Source organism: Equus przewalskii, chromosome 12 (genome assembly GCF_037783145.1).
Source record: "Equus przewalskii isolate Varuska chromosome 12, EquPr2, whole genome shotgun sequence".
Taxonomy (NCBI): Eukaryota; Metazoa; Chordata; class Mammalia; order Perissodactyla; family Equidae; genus Equus; species Equus przewalskii.
Genome location: NC_091842.1, coordinates 41,087,810 through 41,106,646, shown reverse-complemented (window position 1 = coordinate 41,106,646; position 18,837 = coordinate 41,087,810). Strand labels below are relative to the sequence as shown.

General features: G+C 40.1%; 2 protein-coding genes and 1 long non-coding RNA gene across 12 annotated transcripts in view; 1 reads left to right on the top strand and 2 right to left on the bottom strand.

Moving 5' to 3' along the window:
• Positions 1-3,291, bottom strand: part of HAGH (hydroxyacylglutathione hydrolase) — a 28,639-nt gene extending 25,348 nt beyond the window's left edge. Inside the window, exon 1 of the mRNA XM_008506560.2 lies at positions 2,916-3,291. The gene's annotated coding sequence lies outside the window, so the exon portion shown is untranslated. The remainder of the gene's footprint in view (positions 1-2,915) is intronic.
• On the top strand, positions 3,265-9,051 carry LOC139074934 (uncharacterized). The gene is made up of 2 exons (XR_011524951.1): positions 3,265-3,421; positions 6,825-9,051. It is a non-coding gene; the product is annotated as an uncharacterized lncRNA (long non-coding RNA).
• MEIOB (meiosis specific with OB-fold) overlaps positions 3,506-18,837 on the bottom strand; it is a 28,972-nt gene continuing 13,640 nt past the window's right edge. For 4 of the 10 annotated variants that reach the window (XM_070568813.1, XM_070568822.1, XM_070568814.1 and 1 more), the window contains exons 7-14: positions 16,854-16,954; positions 15,898-15,950; positions 15,716-15,811; positions 11,910-12,011; positions 9,557-9,710; positions 6,818-7,001; positions 6,001-6,087; positions 3,506-3,906 (exon numbers count right to left, since the gene is read on the bottom strand). In XM_070568813.1, the coding sequence (XP_070424914.1) occupies positions 3,796-3,906; positions 6,001-6,087; positions 6,818-7,001; positions 9,557-9,710; positions 11,910-12,011; positions 15,716-15,811; positions 15,898-15,950; positions 16,854-16,954 (888 nt within the window). In that variant the 3' untranslated portion in view covers positions 3,506-3,795. Of the gene's footprint in view, positions 3,907-4,326; positions 6,088-6,144; positions 7,002-9,556; positions 9,711-11,909; positions 12,012-15,715; positions 15,812-15,897; positions 15,951-16,853; positions 16,955-18,837 lie in introns of those variants that run through there. The other 6 variants (XM_070568816.1, XM_070568818.1, XM_070568819.1 and 3 more) reach the window with 4 other exon arrangements.

Here is an 18,837-nt window from a genome sequence, read left to right as displayed (position 1 = left end):
CAACGATGCAAGGAACATCATCCACACACATTCTGGCACTTATTTCCTTAGGAAGAGTCTTGGAAGTGAAATTGATTTGTTCAATGTTTGCACTTTAAAACTTTGATACTTTTTGCCAAATAGCCCTGGGGAAAAGATGCACTATTTGTACTTGACAAGAGTGTTTAAGAAGACATTTTTAGGGGCCAGGCTGGTGGAGCAGCAAAGTTCACACATTCTATTTCAGCAGCCGGAGGATCCCGGGCGTGGACCTATACACTGCTTGTCAAGCCATGCTGTGGCAGGCATCCCACATATAAAAAAGAGGAAGATGGGCACAGATGTTAACTCAGGGCCAGTCTTCCTCAAAAAAGAAAAAAAAAATACCTTTTTACACACACCCTAGCCAACGCTGGGCATCATCATGGTTACAGTTGTTTAAGTTTGAGTTTCTTTGATTAATGGTGAAGTGGACATCTTTTCATATGTTTATACTCAGTTATCTTTTTAACAAGACTATTGGGCACATTTTTGGTGTAAATGTTATGTAGTACCTTTGGTTTCAGAGAAGTTTTATATTTCCTTTCAATAAAGGGAAAGAGTAAAGTAATTACAAGTGTAATGATATACTAAAAAAAAGATTCAAACTATAAAAGCAGAATCGAGGGGCTGGCCCCGTGGCCGAGTGGTTACGTTCGCGCGCTCCGCTGCAGGCGGCCCAGTGTTTCGTCGGTTCGAATCCTGGGCGCGGACATGGCACTGCTCGTCAGACCATGCTGAGGCAGCGTCCCACATGCCACAACTAGAGGAACCCACAACGAAGAATACACAACTATGTACCGGGGGGGCTTTGGGGAGAAAAAAGGAAAAAATAAAATCTTAAAAAAAAAAAAAAAAAAGCAGAATCGAATTCATAGAATGAAAATATTGCCAAATATGAGAGCCAATGGAATTGCTATGCCTCAACATTTACGAAATAACTGACACTCACTGATCATGTACCCAGTGCATGAGTCTAAGCACTTTACACACATTAGCTTATTTAGTCTTCACAGTCGCCAAGTGAAGTTGGCATTGTCATCCCATTTACAAAAGGGGAAGCACAAATTGAGAAGCTCAGAGCTGGAGCCCATCCTGGAGCAGCAGACGGGTTTGAGCCTGCAGCCACCTCCGACTCCACCTCTTCTAGCTGGACCTTCATGTCCCATCTATAAAACGGGCAAAATAATAGTACTTGTATAAATCAGGTAATATTAGTAAAGTGCTTATGACCATTGTCTGTCACATAAAAGCACTCAATGTTAGCTATTTATATTATTGCAGCAATTTCATGTCTAGAAACTTGTCCCGAAGAAATAATTAAGAATGTGGACAAAGACTTAGCTATAGCTGTCATTTATAACAGCAAAACTCAGAAACATCTTAAATGTCAAACCATATTGGATTGATTACATTCACTATCCTATAATCATATAATGAAATGACAGGCGGCAATTATGTTAGAATATTTAATGATATGAACTTTATTATAAATTAAGTGTAAAAGCAGATTATAGTGTAACTTGTATTTGTAAATTATATGTGTTTTTAATTCTTTGTTATATTTTGTAAATTAGATGTTTTAACATAGAAAGGTGGATAGGTAGATGATTCAGTCAGGAGAGACGTATACAAAAAATGTGGGATGCTTGTACACGCATATTCATAGCAGCTATGACTGTCTAATCACAATAGTCAAGAGGTGGAAGCAGCCCAAATGTCCATCAACAGATGAATGGATAAATGTATATTGTGTTTCTGCCACGTGCAGAGGACTGAACAAAAAAACTCACCAAAGCAGAATTAGGAAAGGAAAATCTTATTGAAATGAGTTACTAATAGACGATTAGGAAAAATCACAGTCACCAAACTCTTTATATAAAGCAATATAAAACCTGTAGAGCAAAGATGCCAGGATCATGAGAAAAGCAGCACCTGGAGAGGACTAGGGAAATGCAGATCCCTGACGTGGGGAGCATGGCAGGGCAGGTGAAAGGGGAGTGCGTATTTTGTGTTGATGGTGGGGGATGCTTCTGTCTTTTACTGCTTTGAGTGGCTGCATTCTGGCTAATCTACAACCAAATTTTAGATCTCAAACAATTTGTAATCTCCATTTCATAAATGTGTAGGTTAAGCTTTGTGAAGCACCTCCGATTCAGCGCTAGCCCTGTGGATTCCTACATCATGAGAGGAAATAAGCAATCGGGGTGTCCTCCAGCGAGGGGTATGGGGTCTCCCTAGTTAAATGCTGGTGGTCCCCAAGGTAGCAGTGAGGAGGTCATTCAGAGCTCTCTGCCGCCCACTGGGGCTGTGGCTGGGGAACACCGGATGTGCCTATGACCCTACTTTGAGAATGCCCGATTTATGAAGCTGAAGCCAGTGGTGAAACAGCCAGAGCCGCTGTGGCCCACAGACTGTAGGAGCCCAGACAGCTGGCTCTGGCACCCTTGGCCCAGGTGTTGATGCTTTGGTCAGGGCACCAAGAGACCTGGCACACAGCACCTGACACACCATCTGAGCCAAGCGTCCTTCCTGTCTCCTGCACTGTTGGACACCTACACTTCTCTCTCCTCCCCAGCCTGACCCCTCCCCGCTCCCCTCTCCACTACTCTCCCTCTTTCCTTCCTGTCCACCCTCCCAACTCACCTTGCTTAACACACCCATTCCCCTCCCCAAGGGAGAAAGGAAGGAAGCTCCTCATCAGGCACACTTGCTGTTTGCACAAGTAGGTCAAATCCTTCATTACCTCGTTTATTACCACAATTTGGACAAAGCAGGAGTCAGCTCATATCCCTCCCTCCTCCATGGCTGCATATGATAAAAGCCAGAGAAAACATGGCTGACAAGATAAGTTTATCTCCCAACATCAGCTTTATAAAAGAGTTTCATATACTTACTTTTTTTTCTTTTTTTGTGTTTTCCACTTCTGTGGTGGGTGAAATGCAGCCTCTGAAGTGCCAGACCCAAAATACATTAGCCAAACCTCCCAGACTGTGGGTCAGTGCTGACTGTAGCGGTGGGTCTGCGCCGTGCAGCAAGTAACTCAGAATGTGTAGAGCTGAACAGAGTGCTTTGGGGCTACTGCAAAGACACGTGGGGTGGAAGGCGGGCCACCGTCCTTCTGTCAGAGCGAGTCTCCCACCCTCCCAAGTTCCTGAGACTCGGCACCCTCATATAACATTTTGAAGTTGGTCTCCTCCCAGTTGATTCAGACTCCTAAATGTCAGCCTGAGTCGGCAAGCCTTCAGAAGCACCGGGTAGCTCCGTGTCATCAGAGAAGGGAAGGGATTAGAAGAGCTCTACAGTGTTCAAAGCAATTGCACAATATCGCCCACGGACTTCTGCTGTTCCCACACGGCGCCAAGAGAGTCCCTCATCCCTCTGAGCCATTGCCAAGCTCGAGGTAAGTCGTTTTTAGAGGTTCTGATCTTTCTCCCAGGAACCCAGACAAAGAGGGAAGGGGCTAAGAAAAGAAATCATTCATATCTATGAGAAAGATGAAATTTGTTTATTAATTCATGCAAACATTTTCCAACTTGGGAAGAGAGAGGGCAAAGACAGTAGAAAAAGCCTTCTAAGAAATGAGCTCGGATGAGAGATATTTTAAGACTTAACCCCAAACCAACTCCAGGAGGAAACATAATAAGAATTTACAGAAATATTTTTACCACATTTGAACAAAATACAAATTTATCCATAATTTTCAAACTCATTTTCCACTTTAAAGCAAGTTAAAACTCTTATTCTTTTCCAGAGTTTAAAGAATGATATCTGGTCTTAAATATTTCTTTGTCCAGACAAGTTCCTACTTGCCTCAATAGGATCTGCAAGCTTACACGAAAGCACACTAATTCTCAATCCACCCCTTGCTCTGTGTGATAAAAAAAACTGCAGGGAGAAAAAGAGAGACAGTTTTAAAAATGACTTTGTATGTAAAGTTGAAAGCCAATGACCACAAATAGAGAACTGCAATGAGCTTTGTTTACAGATGTGAACATAAACTTCAATTAAAGTTCTAAGAGGATGGAAAGAGTTCCAGTCCCAGGCAGAGTTTGGTAGAGAAATTACAGATCTGGCTTCTGACAGTGATTTTGTAAAGATCCATGTCATTTTTTTCATGACCTTTCTCTCTGGTGGGAAAGTTGATATTTCCAACCCAACATGTAGAAAAAAGGGCTTAAAGTGTGTTCAAACTACCAGTTGTGAGAGGTGTTAACCTGTAGCAGTAACATAATCTATTAGACTACCAGGATGCAGTGATGCAGTTTACTCATAATAATGTCTTATTTTTTATAATTTACAAAGCACTTTCACCAACATTTTATTTAACATGAAGTGTGAAGGACACATCAACTAGCCATTTTAATTTCCTGTATTAATTAATAAATTCAGTTAAATCTTTGACATATGTTCACTTTATTTTTGTATAAAAGTTATGGTTTGACCTTTTTGGAAATTATTCCTTAACACCAATATCAGACTTACAAGGACTTGTACTAACATCACCATGCATTTTAAACATTAAAATGAATACCTTGCTTTGAAATCCCTCTAGCTGAACCATTTAAAGTAGTTCATTGTTTTTAACTGAAATATGATATATATATATGCATAAAAAGTCCAATCTATATAGGAATACCTTGTTTTTATCATATTAGCAGAGCAATGTAAGTTCAGATATGCTTGAGGCCACAAGGGAAGGAAGCCACTGGAAAAGGGGAAAACCTGCTTATGAGGCTGAGATGGAGTAGCTGCAGTCTTCTTCCTGAAAGACTCTTTCAGGATATCCATGAGATCAAAACTATTGTCATAATACTACTAAGATGTTGTTTGCCTTTGCTACTCTCCTTCTTTCACCAGAGCGCACTGTAGTTTTCTAGAGGTTACATGACGTGAGATGACATCATTGCTTTGACCACTAATGGAATCTGTGTTCATGAATATGTTTTAAATTTTTCTCAGTGTTAAGTTCTGGTACAGTAAATATCAACAGATATAACTCATTTAAACAAGAGCTTGAAAATTTTTAAGAGTGTGAAGGAGAAAATGTTTGAGAACCAGGGAAGGAAATAATGTAGGCTGCAGCCCTTTCTCACCTGTAACCTGGGCCAAGTAGCAACATTTCTTGGTCCCATTTTCCTCACTTGCAAAACAAAGGGGTTTGTCACACTCCCCGTTTCACACCTTTATCACTAAGATTCTGTGATCCTCCAACACTGAAGCACTGCTGGGGCTGCAGGACTCTGCTCTGATCAGAGCTGTAGGACCACAGAACTTTAGAGGCTTAGAGAAGTTACGTACCTCCCGAGAGTCACATAGGCTAAGAAGTGGTAGAACTGGGATTCAAACCTGAGTCTGCCTCTCTCCAGCATCTAAGCATTTAACTACGCTATTGTACACTGCCCACTGAAGAGCGGGGCACTGCCACATGGCTGGGGTGGGGGACAGAGCGTCGACTTCAAAGCCTGGTGCTTTGCCTTGGAGTTAACATTAGTGGATATTTTCTTTGTTGATCTATTTCCTTGGTGACATTTCTTTCTTTTTTTTTTTTGAGGAAGATTAGCCCTGAGCTAACTTCTGCCAATCCTCTTCTTTTTGCTGAGGAAGTCTGGCCCTGAGCTAACATCCATGCTCATCTTCCTCTACCTTATATGTGGGACACCTACCACAGTATGGCATGCCAAGTAGTGCCATGTCCGCACCCGGGATCCAAACACACGAACCCCGGGCCAGCGAAGCGGAATGTAAGCACTTAACTGCTGTGCCACTGGGCTGGCCCTCCTTGGTGTCATTTCTAACTCCTTCATACTATATGAAAAAACATGATTACTTCCATTGTTTCTACAGTAGGCAAATCCTTCTGCACATCTGAGAATCAGGCATTATTAAAAATAATGAATTCCCTCATTTATTAGGGCATACTCTTGGATTTCCTTATTGTTTCAACATATAGGATAACATAGTACTATAAAATACACTAACTTTCAAATAAATTTTGCTTCTTTCCAAAAGAAATTGCCACTTTAGTGCTGTTTTCTGTGCATCCGTCATTGCAAGAAACTCATTTACCTGGTTAAAAAAAAATCAAACAAATATTTCCAAAGATAACTCATCTTGACAACAATGTGATACTTAGATTTGCTCACTAGAAATGAGTTTTTATTCACAGAAATTACAGCTCAATCCTCTCAATGGAGGAGATATGGCCAGAAAGGCTCTAAATGCAATCTCTGAAACCACTCAGGCGCCTCAGCATAGAAAGCTCCCTTAACAAAGTAGAAACCTCTTGGAACTACGCTTTAACGGTCAACTTCATGAGCTGGTTCTAACAACAAAAAACGAGTACCTACCATCAAGTATGCAAGCTAATCTCTAAGGATCTGCTGCCTCCCTGTAGCAGCAGACTGAGGAGAAAATGCGTGGCTGATTTTGTACAGCGGGGTAGGTGAAATATCACCAAACCCTCCTTAGGAAGGAGCCGCCTCATAACTAATCAACGTCTCCAATGTGTTATTCTACCCACTGTTACTTGACTACATAAAATATCATTTTATTCTCCACTGTGGCCAAGTGCCTCCATTGTTATCCCTAATAGTTAATATTAACTATGATTTTAATATACAATACGTAATTATTTGTTCATTAAAGCAACGTGTGTTTAAATCAAGATCGATTTTTCCCAGACCTCTTTATTAATGAATTAATTTCTATCAAATATTCACCAAAATAACCTATCTTTTGGGGGAAGAGAACTCAATTTGGAAATATTTCTAAACATGCTTCCCTTTTTGCTATTTACCGTGCAGCCCAAGGTCTCCTCAGCAACGCTTCCCGTGAGACTACAGGAATGGAGGGTACCTGTGTGATCAGTAAGATCAATTAGCATGTCGAAGCTGAGAAAAACAGATCTGAATTTGGAAGAATCTTTGTTGCAAGTTGTACAAGTGCTGGATGCTTCATTTACAATGTAACCGCAGCCTGAACTGAAAAGAAACAAAGACAGTGTGGTAAAATGTGATCTCTAGCAGAAGAATTATCATTTCAAAGTCTGAGTCAGCAGTGGAACACTTTCAGAGTAAGCAGTTACAGAGCGCTCAGCACTGAGCAGGATACAAGACAGACATACAAAACGAGGAATAATACAAATCAATACGACATGCTTTTTATGCAATCAGCCTCATTTTCAGCATTCGTGCTTCCTCTGAAATGGAGCTAAGCCAGTCCCCTCACCGTCCTGCCTCCTGCCTTTCCCTCTGCTGATGTGCTTGCCCATGCCCAGGCTCATTTCCCCACTAGGGCCTTCCTTTCTTGCACCTCAGTGCTCCCCCTTCCATTCTCTGAGCAGCTGCAGAACTTTGACTTCAGCCCTGACTTACAGCGTGTCACATCCTATTCCTTGCTATCGCCGGTACGTCTGTCTTCTCTCCCCAGCTCAGAGTTCTGCGGGTGGGAATCGTGTTTTGTGCCTAGAGAGCCTAGGCTCCATGAATGCTTGTTTGATGGTCCTGTGCTAGCTCTTCTGTGCATCTACAGAAAAATGCCAAAGTTGGGTGGGTTTCACACCTTAAATGCTGTTAGTACTGCTAGTGACACATGCTACTCTTAAGTGGTAATCACACGCTAGTCCATATTTTTGAAATAGGCCTTACTTACTTTAGCCTATTTAAATAGGAAGACTAATTCAACTTTCTCAAGTAGAGGGAATGATCTGAAGACAGTGGTTTCTTGTCTAAACACTGATCAGTTTTGTGTGTATGAGTGTGTGTGTGAGGCAGACTGGCCTTGAGCTAACATCTGTTGCCAATCTTTCTCTTTTTGCTCGAGGAAGGTTGTCACTGAGCTAACATCTGTGCCAATCTTCTTCCATTTTATGTGGGATGCCACCACAGTGTGGCTTGACAAGTGGTGCTGGGTCACACCTGGGATCCAAACCTGTGAACCCCAGGCCAGGAAAGCAGAATGCAGAAACTGAACCACTACACCACTGAGCTGGCCCCCACAGATCAGTTTTTAAGCGAATTTTAGATGCTTTTCCTCAGATATAAATACTAAAGATGTAGGAAAAAATAAGGAGGACAATAACATTTTTTAATTTTTGAAAAATATTTTTCAAAAAATAAACACCTGCCTTGCACAATACCTCTACATTAGTTTTTTCAACTTTAATATCAAATCATAAATGTTTTAAAAATCCACAGGCTAATATCTTGACTGTGGTGGTAGATACACAAACCTATACATGTGATAAAACTATATGGAATTTAATATACATATACACACAAATGATGCAAGGCAGTCTGGGGAAATTTGAATAAGATCAGTGGATTGAATTAATGTCAATATCTTGGCTGCAAGGTGATACTATAGTTTCGCAAAATGTTACCACTGGGGGAAACTGGACAAAGTGCACATGGGATCTCTCTATATTATTGTAACCAGGAAGCCAGGCAAAGAAAGGGGTACTGAAGATCTGATCAAATCTAACATTACCTGTTGAGTGTTTTGCAGACAAAAAGTTTCAGGAAGAGCCTAACCACAGAAGGTTCCCATAAGCAAGCCAGCTGAAGCCAGTTCTAGCGGCCTCAAACTGCTCTGAAATAAACTAAAGTGAACTGTTCCATTGTAATCTCATTAACATCTTAAACTCTCCTCCTGTGAGAGGGGCAAAGCAGCATTTTTAGATCATGCTACGTATGTATGCATGCTACACATTGGCCTTCAAAGAACATGGCTGTTAGGCGATAAACCCCCATCTCCTGCCTTTTCCTTAACTGAATATTCATGAACTACACTCTGATCTAACAATAAAAGGACACCTCAAACCCTTGTTCAGGGAGGCACTGCTTTGGGAAAATATTCCCGATGTTCTCCATCGCTTGTGCAAGTAATAAACCTTTCTTCACCTACTTCTGCCTTGGCTGTGCCTTTTGTCTCTGCGCTCACCAAGAGGCGAACCAACTGAGTTTGGTTACATTGTTTCTTACAATGCCATCTAAATCTAAAACTATGTCAATAAAAATTTTAATTACAAAATCCATATGGAAACTTTCACAGTAACATTTTAGATCTTTCCTGCCAAGCATCTTAAATCTACTAGGCTTACTTTTCTATGCAAGTAGATACTAACTTTGACCTAGGAGAGGTTAGAAATCATATTCATCATGCAGTTGAAAATAATTTTTAAAAATGCTGTCACTAGTATTGCTATAGGGCATGGCAACCAAATCAGTTTTCTAATACATTATAAAACAATTTGCCAGTCCAGTTAAAAGTTTCTGGCAGTATTATATCCTTATATTTGAGGACGGTAAAAACACAGTAAATTAAATTTTATTTTAAAAGGCAATTATAATCTTTGAATCTAAATAGTTTGCCATGGAACTTCATTATGGGTTATCTATTTATACATTTCTCTCAAATACATAACCACTCATGTTAAAGAACAGCTTTAACTTTTATAGAGCTTAAAATTTATTAAAAATAGTCACTTTTTATTTCTTACAAGAATGAATTTGGTAAAAGTAATTTGGCTTCTTACCATCTATTTCGAACTACTTTTGTGGTTTCATCATCAATGTTCAATGTAGAAATGTAAGCATAAAGAATGCCATAGAGAGGATCAGCTTTCCCTTCATTCTTCAAAGCTTTTACCTTTAATTGTTCAACTGTATAGACATCAACTATTGTATTTACTAGAAATAAAAATAAAAAGAAGTTATTACAGTTCTATATATATTCTAAGACCTCCAAAAGATTATATCCAAATAGAAAAGCTACAAAGTTCAAATGAGAACATGTACTAGCTTAAGTAACAAAAAAATTATTATATTTGCTATATTAAAACTGATATAAGTACACATAAGCCAAAAAATGAAAAGAATGAGAAATTAGTCTTCATTAAAATGAATAATTTCTAGTCATCAGAAGATACCATTAAAAGAGTGAAAAGGCAAGCCATTGAGTGGGAGATGCTAGCGATCTACAAAGAGACAAAGGACTCATATCCAGAACATCTAAAGAATTCTGAAAATCAATAAGAAAAAGGCAGTTGATTCAATTTTTTAAACGGGGAAGAGACTTTTAAAAGCACTTTAGAGGGGCCAGCCTCATGGCCTGGTGGTTAAGTTTGGTGTGCTCCACTTCGGTGGCCCAGGTTTGAATTCTAGGCACAGACTACACCACTCATCGGTGACCATGCTGTGGCAGTGACCCACATACAAAATAGAGGAAGACTGGCATGGATGTTAGCTCAGAGCCAATTTTGCTCAGCAAAAAACAGGAGGATTAGCAGTGAATGTTAGCTCAGGGAAAAATTTTCCTCAAAAAAAGAAAACTTTTAAAACTAAAAACAATAGCCTAATAGTCATTTTTATTTTTCTTAATTTTAGAGGAATCTGAAGGTCCAAATATTACTTGGGTAAGAAAACTTTTAACAGCAGTTGCCCAGTTCCTTCAGCGCTTCACTGGTTTCTTTTCTTGCTATCTAGTATATAAAATTTAATTTTCTTCAATAAAAAGTATAGTTGTTTGTATCTATTTACTTATCATTTATTTTTATTCTTTATCTTGCTGTTAGTACATGTGCACTGAAAGATGGATTGGATGATGTTCAAAAAATAACACTTTATTTCTGGTCTGTTTGTTGTATTTACTTTTCTTATACTGAACACTATCATTTTAAATAAAAATAATGAAAGCTTTAAAGAAAATATGATAGTTTTATCCTGAAATATTTAATCAATTTCAACCTATAAATTTTTCATGGGAAGAATGAGCATTTTAAAAGACATAGCAACTCATTTTTGCCTATAACCAAATTTAATCATAAAAGTTTCCACAGTGACATAAAAGAAAGAGAAACTTAAGTACTACTTTTGTGATTACTTTGATATGACCCATTGATCAGGAAAAATTTTTCCAAACAAATACAATAGTCCTGAGTAGCCTTGAGAAGGCTGTAGGCATTGTTGTCGTTGTCCCCGCTTCAGGGTTGAATGATGGGCAGGGACTGAGATATGTTCTGGCAAATCCACCTCACAGCCCAGTGAACGCTTCTGCGTTTCCTGGAAGTCTCCTGACACGGCGTTTTCCACAAATGACCCGACATTTAAAAAAGGCTTCCAAAGTAACAATAACAGCTTAATTTGAACTCTAATAAACAATACAATTTCTAGCTTGTTCCTTCTTGTTAGGCAAATAGATAATTATAATTTTGACCCAGTCGTGTTTTTTTCTATCAATGGTTGCTACTGAAAGGAAATGTGTTAAACATCCCCCACAAAAGCAACAACAAAGTTCTTTTACAAGGTGACTTGCAGAAGAACTATTTCACACTTAATTGAATTGTTACTCTCTTGAGATGAATTAGGTGTCATGTATGATGAGGCAGTATTTCGTCTCCTAGGACCAGGTTACAGAACATGCCTTCAGGGAGTGACCTAAGACTTCCCTGGGCTCCTCTTCACTCTCCCGAGGGTCTAGCATCAGCCACAGGTGGCAACAAACAGCATCCCTTTTAGAGTCAAGCCTCAACCTGGGCTGCATGGATTTAGGGGCTGTGAACCCATGACATTTTATGCAAAATTCTATGTGTGGGTACAGCTACTTTTCTGGGGAGGGGGTCATTAGCTCTCATCAGATTGTCAAAAGGTTCTATGAGCCTCCAGAAGTTTTAAACTACCTTTTAAAAAGTGGAAATACAGCAGTTACATAATAAGAATATAGTATACTAAGAATATAGTATCTTTTACTATATATTTTAATATAACATCTTTTACTATTATTCTTATGTAATAAGAACATAGTATCTTTTGTTTTACTATGTACGACAAAATTTTACAGGCCCAATCTCGGCCTTTTAAAAATTCAAATAATATTTAAAGGTCACTTACAATTTATGGGTTCTTTCAAATAACTGTCAATTTCATCATCCAGAGGATTTGTTTCTTTATTTTCTCTTATAAAATTCAATAGGATGTTAGCTTCTGGTGTATCTTAAATTGAAAATGCATTATAAGTAAAAAGCAAACTGATTACTTTTTAAATCATTGTAAATGATCCAAAATTATTTTTAATGGTAAAAAGTGAAGACATGGAAGAATACAATCAAACAGAATATTACACAGCCATTAACAATGTGACATAGTGCTCTACTAACATGGACAGATGTACACCAGATATTGTTAGTGTAAAAAGCAGCTTACAAAACTCTGTGGTACAACTCTTTCAGTTAAAAAAAGGTATAAATGAAAAATTATCTGGAAGAATATATATCAAAGAAATGATTCTCTTATAAGATGGTGAATTTATAGGTGATCTTTGTTTTTCTTTTTATGCTTTTACATATTTTCTGAATTTTATATGGATTTCTTTTTTAATCAGAAAAAAAAAATTTTAAGTTATTTGAAAGGCTTGTTCCTCAATTTGGGATATGAATATTCTCAGGAATAATGAGATGATATGCCAGAAAGCAAGAACGTAATTTTGAAAAAAGGCTCTCCCATGACTCTGACACTCCAACCTCAATCCCCAACCTCCAACACTTGATGGTCTTTCAGCCCTCCCCTACCCACCCCAGCTTTCCACAAATCGTCCTGACCACGCTTGGACCCCTGGCTCTCTGGGGAAGAGTTAGGGCTTTCTTCCTCCTTGTCCCATCACACCCCAAGTCTTAGCACTGTCTCTTCTTTCTCATAACTAGACTGAAATCCCTCATCAGCACGGGTTTTGCCTTTTCATTTCTGTATTTCCAGTATCCAATATAGTGACTATCCTTCCAGCAATCTGACCATCCATCACTCGTGTACTTCCTCATTCCAGAAAGTATTTAAGTTATCTCAGTACTTGGCAAACAAAGGCCTTCAATAAATATTTGTAAATTAATGAGTGAATGAGCGAACGCTTTTGAGACCCTGACAGTATTGCTGCCCATCAGATGGGAGCAGATGCTGGAGTGGGGCCACAGAAATCTAACCAACGAGCTTCCCGGGATGAAAGCTGGTAGGAAGGGTAGGGCGCAGGCACTGCGGTAAAGATCCCTACCGAAAGCAGGGTCATCCAGGACTGTCTGCAGGGGGCAGAAATTCTGCCTTCCCTGTCTGATGAACTTTCCCTGGGCAGACAAAGCTATAAGGAAGCCTGGACATCCTGGCAAGGATGAAAGCTTAAACCATTAAGAGGTTCTTAATTTCTACCTGCAGGTGTAGCCCAGGAAATTAGAAATACAGCTAATTTAAACAAGCACACTGAAATTTATGCACCCTTATAAGCAGTCTCCTTCAAATTCGTCTCCTTGAGAAATAAGGCATTTACTCCAATGATGTTGGCACTACTCAAAAATAACATTCTCCTTTGAATCTGCTTTCAGAGCCAAATGTACAACACCCTTTGACTCTGTCTCATTAACTTAGTCTTGAGGTCTTGATACAATTACTACTGTCAAACTGGATAACCTTTTCCACCAGACAAATCCAACTGTGTTTTAGAAATTTTCCCAGACCAAATTTACCCTTAAAGGATACAGATTTTCTATCATAGATAGTATTAATAAATTATTAAAAATAAGAAAGCATAGTATCCTCTTCAAAATAAAAAAAGGGCCAGCCCCATGATGTACTGGTTAAGTTTGGCACCCTCCGCTTTGGTGGCCTGGGGTTCTCAGGTTTGGATCCCAGGCATGGACCTACACACCACTCATCAGCCATGCCATGGCAGTGACCAACATACAAAATAGAGGAAGACTGGCACAGGGCGAATCTTTCTCAGCACAAAAAAAAAAAGGAATTGAAGAGTGGCACTCTTGTCCTAAGTGGTGAGAACAGACCACGGTTGTATCACCATCAATTTACAACAAAGCAGCCAGAGTGATCCTTTTAAAACTTAGATAATGTCATTGCCCTGCTCCCCCTTCCTACAGAGTAAAAGCCAACACACTTTTATTAGCCTGTGAGGTTTCTTGATGGCCACCATTTCTTCTCTGACCTTTACTCTTCCTCCTGTCGGTGCTCTATCAACTCCAGCCACACTGGCCTCGTTGCTGTTCCTCCCACATGCAGGCACACTCCAGCCTCAGGACCTTTGCACTGGCTGTTCCCTCTGCCTGGAGCACTCTTTCCTGTGGTTAACCCCCTCACTGCCTCATCATGTCTTTGCTGAAATGTCGCTCTCCCAGTGAGGCTACCTGACCACCCTACACCCACCGTGGCACCCTGGACCCTCCTGGCTCTGCTCCTCTTTTTCTTCTCAAGTATTTCATAATTCACAGATGTGTTATCTTTACTGTCTGTCTCTCTCCTGCTAGAATGTGAGTTGCACAAGGCGGAGATATCTGTGCTTTGTTGTCGGACTCCAGGACAGTGCCCAGCACACAGCATGTCCTCGGCAGATGTGAGCTGAACCAAGAACAAATCAGTGCATGTCACATAACCTCTCAAGACACTGCTTTCAAGGAGATAACACTCCTGTGAGGGATGTGCAAGATCCAGTGTATTTATATAAAAAAGAGTCCTTATTTTACGTTCTATCTCATGGTAATTCCACTTTTAAAAATTCTTATAACGGTTTGGTCAAAGACGTAAGATCGCTTTATAATTCTCAGTCACTGTTGATGCTTTGCTTTGAGCAGTAGAGCGAGCTTACGTTTAAAATGACACACTACTACGTTTGTATCTCCTTGAGACTGCGAAAGATGAGTCCATTTCTGGGACATCGGCACTCTCCTGCAGCGTTGGCCCAATCTTTCTATCTGCACTACAGAGCACTCTGAGGACGTTTAAGGACACCAAGCCCTCACCTCCCCAGGTCCTGCTCCCCTGACTCACGCTGGATAAGCTATAACTCCTTTCAGCAAGCACTCCAGGGGGCCTGCTGCGCATTCAATTTATAGTTATGAATTAATGACACTACATATGTTCTCAGTGCTCTAGCACTAAGTTATTTAAATGTAGTGAAACTGATTTTATTATTTTTTTTTAAATATTGGCACCTGAGCTAACAACTGTTGCCAATCTTCTTCTTCTTCTTTTTTTTTTTTCTTTTTCTCCCCAAAACCCCCCAGTACATATTGTATATTCTAGTTGTGGGTCCTTTTAGTTGTGGCATGTGGGACACCACCTCAACATGGCCTGATGAGCGGTGCCATTTCCACGTCCAGGATCCGAACTGGTGAAACCCTGGGCCGCAGAAGCAGAGCATGAGAACTTAACCACTCGGCCACAGGGCTAGCCCCTGATTTTATTTTGAAATAGTCAACAATTTAAGTTTTCCAATCAATAGCATTGATCTCTCAAAAATCATCACAAGGCATGATGCTTGAAAAATGAGTCTGATTTTTCATTTCTTTAGTAAAGATATCAAAGATAAATATAGCTCATTGTAAATTTTAAAAAGTCACATAAAGCAATTTTTCACTTTCAATTCAAATGAAATCCAAGCTTCATTTTCTTTTCTTTCTTTTTCTTTTTTTTTGTGTGTGTGAGGAAGATTGACCCTGAGCTAACATCTGTTGTCAATCTTCCTCTTTTTGCTTGAGGAAGATTGTTGCTGAGCTAACATCTGTGCCAATCTTCCTCTCTTTTATGTGGGATGCCGCCACAGTGTGGATTGATATTCATTTTCATTCTTAAGTATGCTGCATTAATATTGGTATACATGATACAGTCATTTCCAAAAGGATAAAAAATTTCAGACACCTTTTTACCTGGATTAGTTGTAATAATGGTTTTTGAGATTACAGTTGCTGTCATGCAGTTCCGAAATTTGTCAAAACTTATTCTCACATCTGAAGCAAATATTACTGTTTGGGGAAAAAGCCATTTTAAAATTATTACATGGGTGAATAAAAAATGACACAGATTGAACACAATCATTGAAGTATGATACCTGTTTCTCGTGGCATCCAGCTCTGTGCAAGTAGAATGGATTCATTATCCCAACTGCATTTTTTAAAAAAGAAGTGACAAAAATTGAATGTATTAAAAAAAAAAAACAACTGGCAGTGACCACATTATTCACCCAAAAAAAGAATGTCTCAACGGCTGGGGTTAACAATCCCCCACGTGGTCAAAGACACAAGTTAAGGGTGTCGGCTTCCCCTGCATTTTGCAGGGCTATGCTGCCTATTTCACAGAGCATTTCACATCCATGTGATAAATCTATTCCGTCAACACCGTTCACCTGTAAGGACTTCTGCTCTGACAATTCTTTTTTTCCCCACCACTCACTTAGGGCTCTCCAGGCTAGCTGGAGCTGAGTGACTACAAGCCCAAAGATTCCCGCTCTTTCAGACCATTAAGGGAAGCCCCCACAGTGGAGAAAGTGCTCAGGGGACTTGAGGGATTGAAGGCCCATTGCACAGGCACCCGGAGTCTAAACGATGCCATGTCATACCCTGCAGTGCTTCAGGGTGTATCCCTGCCCCACATCCGACACACCAGCAGCCCCAAAGAACCCAGCCCGTGGCAACACTTGCTTTTCTACCATCTTTCCATGGCCTGGCTCCAGGGTACCACCCACGGAATCACAGAAAGTCTGGCTTGTTCATCAATGAGACCTAATAAACCACCATTTGCTATAAAACAGTACAAAAATAAACCAGTTACGGTGGAGTCCATCTGAGCAATCCCACGCCATCTAAAGATTTCATTTTAAGGTAGTCTTACAGCATAGACGGTAACAACTCAACATACAAGAGCAAGCTTTATTTTTAATTATCATTTCTCTCCTATCATTACTCCTCTCCTGATATGAAATCCATCATCTTTTCGATGAAATAAAAATGTTCTGTCTTAGGGATAATAGCAGGGATTTCACAGTTTGGAACAGATATAGGGGGTTACCATATCATCGCAAAAGAAGACTCCATCTCATCATAGAGTTTAACTTCACACCTCTGGCCTTTTCTTCTGTCTGAAGTTGTAAAGTATTTTGGCTCTCCAACCTTAGAAATGGAAGGAAATAGTTAATCTTAACCTATGGTTGTAGAGGGACTTAAACATTTGTTGATGGAAATACTCAAATGTTTACCTTTTAAATAGCAAATTAGAAATATCAAAATACCAAGAACGCTAACATAAATTTGATGACTTAAAAGCATCTTCTATCTTTACACTAGGTGTATTTAGCTGAAGTTCCAAGTTACACATTTTCATTGAAGAGAGATACAGATATATGTGCTTTAAGTTAAGACTGTGGGGGCCTGGCCCAGTGGTGCAGCGGTTAAGTTCACATATTCTGATTCAGCGGCCCGGGGTCCCCCGGTTCGGATCCTGGGTATGGACATGGCACCGCTCATCAAGCCATGCTGTGGCAGGCATCCCACTTATAAAGTAGAGGAAGATGGGCACGGATGTTATTTCAGGGCCAGTCTTCCTCAGCAAAAAGAGGAGGATCAGCAGCAGATGTTAGCTCAGGGCTGACCTTCCTCAAAAAAAAAAAAAAAAAGACTGTGGGGTCTTTTCTACATGTCAGAACAAATGCTCCATAACAAGTCGCTGGATGGCACCTATGTGGCCTCACTAAGGGTTGGAAGTACATTTTAAACATCTGTGTATCCCCACGACTTAACGCAGGGCCTGGCATGGAGCTCATGTGACTACATGAACTCAGTCTCTCTGGGCTCAGTGTCCTCATCTTGCTAGCCCAGGTATGGATGTCCATGCCTCCTTTGCCGGCCTCATAGGGATAAAGTGGTGAGGACAAATCAAGAATGTAGGAGAAAGCTCTTTGACACACTGTCTGATTTGAACCACATAGCAGGGTAAGAGGATCACGGAGGTGGAAGTGAACTCAGGGCCCTTCTGTCCCCCCAGGGAGTTCTCATATGGAATGGCAGGTACCTCTGACAGCTGTATAGCAATGGCCCAAGCACAGTCAGCTAGCTGCCCCCTATGCCACTGTCACCACTGCATCTATTGGCAGAGCTGAGCTCCATGGGAAGGAGCTGAAAAAAAGTCACGGCTGCCAGCAGAAGAGCAGGATCTAGAAAGTAAGTGAGAGGAAAAGATGGCCAGAGTATGAGAGAGAGAGGCCTGTCAGATGACAGCATGCAAGAAAATTGTATGAAAAGAAGTTTTAAAGAGACCTAAGTAGAAGTGAGAAGGAAGAGAGAACATGTCAAATAAAAGTGTGAAGAAAAGAAATGTAAGAGTGATGGAAGCAAAATGTGAGAAGAGGTGAAAAAAAAAGAAGTAATCCTATGAAGGAGGGTAGCAGACTCATGGGGGAGGCATGAAAAAAGCTGTTGCAGGTTTTTGCTTATATTCATACTGAGTTTTAGAAAATTCTTCCTACATTGTAATATAATGGCATCTTACAGAATTCCAGGGAAATTGAGAGATCATATCCTGCCTTTAAGAAAGATTGAACCTAAACTGCCCAGAAAGTGATTTCTTCAATGTTTCAAGATTGTCATAAAGGATGTTTCTTCCTCCATCCTGAATTATAATGAGTGTCCACTGTGCGGCAGGCACTGTGCTAGGCTGGGGCTAGGCTGGGGCTAGGCTGGTGAACAAAGCAGACATGGCCTCTACCGTCACAGGGTTGTCTTCAGGGATAGTCGACACTCTCTCAGTTAGTCATTTAACATGAAAAGCAATTAGCAATTACTTACAATGTGAACTACGAGTACCTAAGTCTATTTCCTTTTTTGTCTTCTATCATCATTCCATATATTGAGGAATTGGTCTTGCTCCTTTAATTTTCTTCATATACTTTATTTAGTAAAACTTTACTTCTGAGGTCCACCTCTAAATCCCTGCCGAGTGACTCTACTCTGTCCAACAGAGTTCAAAACTTGCTGCAATAGTCAAGAGCAAGATGCTG